This window comes from Biomphalaria glabrata, chromosome 8, assembly GCF_947242115.1.
Source record: "Biomphalaria glabrata chromosome 8, xgBioGlab47.1, whole genome shotgun sequence".
In the NCBI taxonomy this organism is placed as follows: Eukaryota; Metazoa; Mollusca; class Gastropoda; family Planorbidae; genus Biomphalaria; species Biomphalaria glabrata.
The window spans coordinates 3125220-3133132 of NC_074718.1; the positions used below are offsets into that span (position 1 = coordinate 3125220).

At 41.3% G+C, this 7913-nt stretch overlaps 1 protein-coding gene across 1 annotated transcript in view; it reads right to left on the bottom strand.

The window, feature by feature from the left end:
* Positions 1-5270, bottom strand: part of LOC106067049 (uncharacterized) — a 6867-nt gene extending 1597 nt beyond the window's left edge. Inside the window, exons 1-2 of the mRNA XM_013226149.2 lie at positions 5095-5270; positions 1-1068 (exon numbers count right to left, since the gene is read on the bottom strand). The exon at positions 1-1068 is cut by the window's left edge and continues 1597 nt beyond it. Of these exons, the coding sequence (XP_013081603.2) occupies positions 1-879 (879 nt within the window). The 5' untranslated portion in view covers positions 880-1068; positions 5095-5270. The remainder of the gene's footprint in view (positions 1069-5094) is intronic.
* Between the last annotated feature and the right edge of the window lie 2643 nt (positions 5271-7913).

The window sequence follows — 7913 nt, forward strand, 5'->3', positions numbered from 1 at the left end:
TTCTTCGTCCGTTTCATTCAGCGTGGGCAACGCTGGGCTCCTAGGAATTGACGGACTGTTTGTGGAGCTTCCGACACTGCCTGCAGAGCCTCCTCCCGCTGAGCGGTTGGGAGAGGCAGGGGGCGTGAGGGTCTGGAAGGCGTCCAGCCACTGCTCCAGGGAGGAGAGGTCCAGGGTTTCGAACTCGATGACGGTGCCAGAGTCGCACTTGCCCGCCACGATAAAGCGCCCCAGGCAGTCGCCGGGGATGACTCTGCAGTGGCGCATGTTGATGTACACGGGCTTGCTGGTGTAGAGGCAGTCGCGGGAGACGATGGCGAAGTGGTCATTGTTGCAGCGGTACACCCTGACGAACACGGGCGTCTTCCGGCTGGGGGAGGAGTTTGGAGAGTTACAGGAGGTGGGGGGTGATGAGGAAGATCGGAACGGAAACGAGATAGGTCCCGATTTGGATGGTGACCTTGACGGCGACATTGAAGGAGAGGACGGGGATGAGGTGCTTCCGGTGTGTCGCACTAAGTACAATCTCCCAGAATGCACTTCGTGCTTCTCATCTGAGCCAGCAGACGACGAGTGAGTCGGAGAAGTAGTCCCAGATGCCCGGAACACATCATTGTCAAGCTCATCATCGTCCAGATAGGCCGAGCCGCTGTGTCCTTCCGCGGAGTCAGGTGGGCAAATGGTGATATGAGGTGGGATTTTGGATTTCTGGACGGGGCGGGGCGAGTAGCACTTGCTGGCGTTGGTCAGGAGCTGACCAGAGATTTGATAGGCTAAGCTGTTTCTGTCCATGTTTTGGCCAGGGGGCAGGTAGTGGGGGTGGTTAATGGCGTTGTTGTTGAAAGTACAGAAGGTGTCCTGTCTGGGTGATAACAGCATGTTCAAAATGGCTGCTCTAGTCTGATATCCTTCCGCTGCAGACGACTTTCAGAGCAATGACATGTCAAGCTAAAGTTCAGCTATATGATGGTGTAAGTAGTTCGCTTGACTGAGACTAGCTTACAGAGGATCTTACAGATCTGTTTAAGATTTAATCCACAACAACGCTGGCTGTTTTCCTTTGTTTATCTGAAACAAACACAATAAAAACCCAATTAATTATGAGAAAACAAAACACAGTAAAACACAAACGACTTCCACAAAAATAATCAAGGCATCACAGATTCCAAACTAAAACCTTTTTTTTTTCCACTTAGGTAGTCTTCCCTTGAATCAAATCTCGTTAACAAGCCTCTTCACTAACTGTATTTACACTTGAATGGGTCAAAACCCATCAGGGCAGATAACTCAATTACACCGATGGATAATCTTCCCTTGTTTTCGTAGTTCACCTTGACCTTTATTTACCATGACGTCAACCAATTTTTTTTTTATTTAAAAAAAAAATCTATCTACTTTCTGTCAATCGCCTCCCCCCCCCCCCCCAAACCCATCTATCTGGAGCAGATTTCCCCAGTCCAGATCTAGTATGACGAGGAAGGAAGCTAGCTGGTATTGCCGGCCAGGGTCTCAGACGTCCTTTTCTTTCCCATGGGTAACCCCCCCGGGTGTCAGGTTCCTGATACACAAGTCTGCTTGCCCAGTAATTGTGTTTTTTGGGATGCTATCTCTGAAATTCCCAATCAATGATGCCTCCAGGGGGGAGGGGTCTCTTGAGCACTCAATCCTAGAAATAAGAGCTTCGCCCGACAGGAACAGACGCGATACAGTAGACATTTTATTTATATCTTAGTTTAGAGTGGTGAATTAACTAACGAATAACGGAATAATCATATTGATAAAATAACAAACATTTTATTATTGTGAAAGTTGTAATATATTTTTACAAAAATATATCATTAAAGCTAGAGCCTATATACAATTAGTACCACAATACAAGAAGTACTTCTGTATGATTTCAATAATATAATATGGATTTTAGGCGAAATCTTAAAGAGAAAGTTTGTACTTCTGCAGTTCAGAGTATTTTACAACGAGAGTATGACATTTTGAATGCAAATTATGGCAAGAATTCTGGGTTCCAGAGTATTAGTTATGTCCAAGTTACTTGTAACACTTATAGAATCTCCAAAAAAGAAAGAGTGTAAACAACGAAGGGGGGTAATAAAGATAATCCGTTTTCTTTGTCGGTAGTTTTCTATCGTATTGTGGTGTCGGCGCTATTACAAACTAATTATTCTTAATTGAATAAAATCATTTCTTAAAGTGATCACATAACTATGCACGCGAGCATGTGAGTAAACGCGGTCTCTTTTTAAAACACTCAACAGTTACTCAAAACTCACAATTGAAAAGAAGAGCTGAATTGTTTTACTAAATTATGAAGTGAAAGACAAGGGGAGATAAGTACTTTAAAGTATGTGTAAGTATGTGAAACACTAGATGTTGTTACGGAAACACTTACAAGATTACGGCCCCTGCAAGATTATTTGTTTTGACTTGTAAGATTGCGTACAGATTGAATTATGACGCAGCAGACGACAGAGAAGGAACGGAAATGAGCGACTTGTGTTGGAAAGAACAACAGGACAAATATCTACTTAGATCTTTTCTTGTACACACATGTGTTACGACATAATGATACCTTTGAGTTCAGAAACGGACAGTAAAAGGACATGATGTGTGCAAGTGATTTGATATAATAGTTTTGAAGCTTGGGGGAGTAGAGAGTATCTTGACTGAAAAAAAAAAGATTGATTGCGTCATTTGACAGAAGCGACAGCTGGAGTAAGAACTGTTTTAACGTGTCATGTTATATTTCTGTTAAAACAGTCTCATCTTTTTTTTTTTTTAATCTCGATCATAACAGTGTTAAGTATAAAGTGGTTTTGCTGTTTCACGAGAGTGAGAGAGAGAGAGAGAGAGAGAGAGAGAGAGAATTGTTATAGCTCCACATAACTGGTTCATTACTGATGTATACAGAAGGGGATTATTCACAATCACAACCATTTTTAAGGAGGCGTTTATTTGAAGCTATCATATCATCTGGCTATAGTTAAAAAAGAAAAAACAGAAATGGAAAAATGGTTTGAGTGCTGGGACAAGTCCCAAAAAGCCCGTGGAGTCTGGGAGCGCATGAGGCGCCCTGACCGCACTTCCCCGTGGTGGAGGCTGTCCAGGCCTGAGCAAGCTATTATGGCCCTCACTCTAATGGAGTTTGATGATGATGATGATGATGATGATGATGAACATATCATTTAATGGACCCTTGCACTTCAATATAGTCGCTTTTCCGCTGATTCACTTAACACGGGGGGGGGGGGGGAGCTTAGCAGTACTCGGGGCCATGGGAAGAATGTCATTCGCGGGGCCCGTGAGCCTCAAGCGTAGACCTAATACCGTATCGCATCTCGCGAATGCTATATGCCCCTATTGTTACAAAACCTAGTAGATTACATAGGTACTTTACTATTGGCCGCTTGACTGTGTTACACAAAATAAAAGTAAAGTCCCCCTTTCAGACGTTGTGATGTATAAGGCAGATGATGCAAATATCGTCTGATGCTGTGGCTCACGGTTAACGAGGGTGTTAAGTGGCTAGCACAACGACCAACCGCCTTTACTTTTCCCCGACTAGTGCCAGGCATTCATTCATCATCATCATCATCAAACTCCATTAGAGTGATGGCTTGAGAGGCTCAAATCCTCTCTTGCAAAAGCCCTGGACATGTTCCGGAAGCTCAAAATTGGAACCAGTGAAATCTGCCCATGTGGAGTATCACCAGAAAATGCCGATCACGTCCTCCAAAACTGCTCTCTCTACCAAGAGGCCCGTATAAGACATTGGCCCCAAATCACCCCAATAGAAAGAAAACTCTATGGAGAGCTCCCTGATTTGGAAACCACCTCGCAGTTCATCTCATGTATTGGCCTAGTCATATGAACACTCCAACATAACAATGAGAACGATGAAGAAGAAGAAGAAAAAACAAGCCCTGGACAGAAACCCTGCTGTCTTGCGTAGTGCATAAATGTCGCCATACAGGTGGAGAATTTTTTGGTTTCCCAGACCTGTCGAGACGGAGATCAGCAAGTCTGGGGCAGTCAAAACAGAATATGAGGCACGGTTTCCTCTTCCTCCCCGCAGAGGGTCGCCCCACTCGCCACATCTTAATGCCGCCTCTGCGCTCAAAGAGATGTAAACAGATGCACCAAATGGTTCAACGGCTCATGACTGAGCCGGTTTTAAGGCCAAGTGCTCAGGGCATCGCGGGCCCTGCCAACTACGTTTGAAAGTTTATCCAGTGTTTTAGAAAAAACAATACAACGAGAAGAAGTCGAAGAAATCGATGAATGTTACCAAACTAGGTCATCTCTTAACGATAAGGGCTTCGATCATGCTTGAGCCGGCCTGAAAGGAAGGACTTAAATGATATTACTGTGTAATGTATCACAGATCAAGTTAAAAAAAAAAAAAACTTAAGCGCGTGGCTTCCGAACCCTGAGCTCCTGGTTCGAATCTAGGTTGAGGCTGAGATTTTGAGTTTCGGGGTTAGCTTAAGAAACAGATGCACTATAGATCACATGGTCTGAAAGGGTAACTTTAAAAAAAAAATCAATTAAATTAAATTACAAGTAAAGTGCGTCATTGAATAATTCTTGATCAGAATATTTTTCGGAATTTGTATTTCTTCGTATTGACCCGTTAAAAATAATGCCCCAGTTTAACATTTTAAACTACTCTCTGGACCCTACGCTTTCCATTGAATCGCCCTGATCGCAAGCAATAAATCGCTGATAGTTTATCGCCTTTGCCTGGCAATTTCACCCCATGCACAAGATCGATTTCATTAATACCCTGCTAGATTATTTCATGACGGTACGATGAATCACTAGATAGATCTAGTGGAAAAAATAATCATTAAACATAATAATTAATTCATTCGCTTCGGTTTTCATTATCCAAGGAAACACAACAGTGAAATTAATTAGTAACTTAATTAAATAAAACATGAACAGGTGCAGAGCTTGTAGTTAGTTTTGTAATTAGATTATTAGTTTGGATCAGTTAAAAAAAAAAAGAATAGTATATGTTTTATTATTTTATTTATATATTATATTATAATAAGTAAATTCTATAGAGAGCAAACTTACATTAAATTTTGTTTTAAACGACGATTCAGAATGAATAAATAGTGCTATATGAACGTCCAAACGTGAGCAGTGACTCGGGTGATTCAGTGTGAGTTATCTGAGACTGATTCACAGCGAGCGCTGACTTGTGCGGTACAGTGAGGGCGCTGTCTCGACTACAGAAACTCACGCGTCCACACGTGGCTTTTATAGAGGGGGCTCCTCCTCACGGCTGGATGAGTTATGCCGCTCGCTACGATAAAGGGGGGGGGGGAGGAAGAGGCAAACACTGAGAGAGAGAGAGAGAGAGAGAGGGGAGGGGGGGGGAACACGTGAAGGATATGGAAAGGGGGCGGAGTCCAACAATGTGCTTGTTGTATTGTATCCTACAAAATGACTTGAAGACATATTCATTGTATAAGCCTGTTCCAGCTTGCCCCGTCTCCGACAGTTCCGAAATCCTAGATTTCATTGTCTTAGTGTTTTGCGTTCAAATTACGTAGTTGTATCCCCTTGTCAAACAGTTAGACAGATCTCTCCCCCCTCCCACCGCCAATTCATTTGTTTGTTTTTTTTTAAATTCGATTCATGCACAAACACCACACACACTGTAGCACACACACATTAAATTCCACAATACTCCAACACATAGGCTCCCTCACTGTCCCATATACTTCCACACACAGCCATACAGACTCACATAATTCCACCACCCACACACAGTCCCACACACTCCAACACACATACATCCTCTTCTCTTTCCGTATATTTCACCGTTAAACAATTCGAATTTAGATTGGTCCCGAAGAGTTACAATGCCTTAGTTTTCAAATCGTTTACCAAGACATCCCATAATTTCAAATGGATGTAGTGTTTTTTTTTTTTTTTTATCTTATTTAAAAAAATTGAGATTAATTAACGGAACACTTTGCCTATGTTTTTACAAAGCTTCTATAATCTGTTAGACACCTTGTTTATAGTGTTAGTTATTTAGCGACGCATCATAGAAGACGTATATTGAACGGGACTAGTGACGTTTGGGATATGTTGGGTTAGAGACCGGAAAAATCAGTTAGCGATATAATCCTCTAGGGTAACGACGTGTTTAGTTGACAGAGACTTTTACTGTGGCCTTTTCTTGGAATAAATATATGTTAAATTGTTCATCAGTGTTGACCACATCTCTTTACTTGTTAAATCAATCGTCTTGGTTATTCTGTATTGTTGATCAACTACATTGAATACACCCGAACAATAAAACCCAAACGCTTGCAGAGTAATTGGTTGAAATTCAACAGTCATCTATAGTTGACTTCAAGACAGACTGAACAAGCGCATCACACAACTCACTCTGTCTGGTAAAAAGTTTGTACGCGTTATTTCTCCCACACCTAGTCTCTGATTGAGCTGAAATGTTGCAGAATTATTTCTTTTACCTGACAACACAATATCATAGTGGTTTACCAAGACATCCCATAATTTCAAATGTATATAGTGTATTAGTTTTTAAAAATTGGTTTTATAGCGAACCTTTCATCCTTAATCAGGCTCAGCACGCTCTTTTTATCGCCTTTAGGCGCGCAGTAAAACACATCTCTAGTCAAGACAGGGTTTGAACTCTAGTCTCCTTGATAGGTAGCCAAGTGGTTGTCGCCTCTTAGCCACACATCCCACGGCGTTTCATTGAAATATTATTCTGAAAGCAGGACAGGATTCTCCTAGCAATTAGTTACTATGTTTTTGGTAACTAGTTGAATAAGGCGATAAGTACACTCTACCATTAGTTCTACATGTTTACACCATTGACAGATATCCCTGTTCTTGTAGAATAGTGGTTTCCAAACTTTCTCTATAACGGAACACTTCGCACATTCTGAGTTTTTTGCAGTACCTTTTGCTTATTTTTCTGAGAGATTAATTGACACCAATCGTCAGGGCCGGTCCTACAGGTTGCGGGGCCCTATGCGAAACGGATTGCGCGGGGTCTTTTCTGGATTGTGATAAGTATAATAAGTGAAAATTAAGATTTTATATTAGAAAATAAATTTGTCTTTGCATTTTATTCATACTTTACTAAGTACAAAATCACTGTCAATTTAACTTTACGAACCATCTACAATAGAGATAAGCCGATAAACATTCAGATCTGCCTTTTAGATTTATCGACTCGCAAAATATGGCTTTTGTTTTTTTTTTATATTAGAGGTCTAGATAGATTTAGATCTATATTTGTATGCTAGTGTCTATAGAAGTAAATTAAGTATTTGAAGTTCTTATTGTGGTTAAAATTCGGCTTATTGTTACATTTTTATTAAATGAAAGCTGACAATGCCATTTTATTTTAATCGCTATATAGTAGGATTGGCGTTTTCCATATTGAAAGACACATCGAAATGACAATTTTGTGTGTTTTAAGATTTGCATCAGTTTTCAGAAGATTTTAATAATCTCAGGACATTTTCATGACTTTTTCTTATGTTTTATAATTTCAGGAGATATCCAGGAACCCTTTAATAATAAGTTAAAATGGTTTAATTTAATAATTTACACCTAGAATTCGCATCGCGCGGGGCCTATGAAAGTGCGGGGCCCACTGCGGCCGCATAGGCTGCAGTGGCCTAAGATCGGCCCTGCCAATCGTCATAGAAAGCCTGAAACTGTAGGCAGATTAGGCCAATAGCTCGTTGCCACGTCACAGTCTGGTCTTCACTGCCCCACACGTAGCCACGTTGGCGTGTCAGTGCTGAGGTGTTCTTTAATGAATGGTTTTGGATTAATTCACTCAGTGGTCTACTAGTTAAATAGTCCAGTACTTCGTGGAGCCCCTAGTCAGGCCTCGC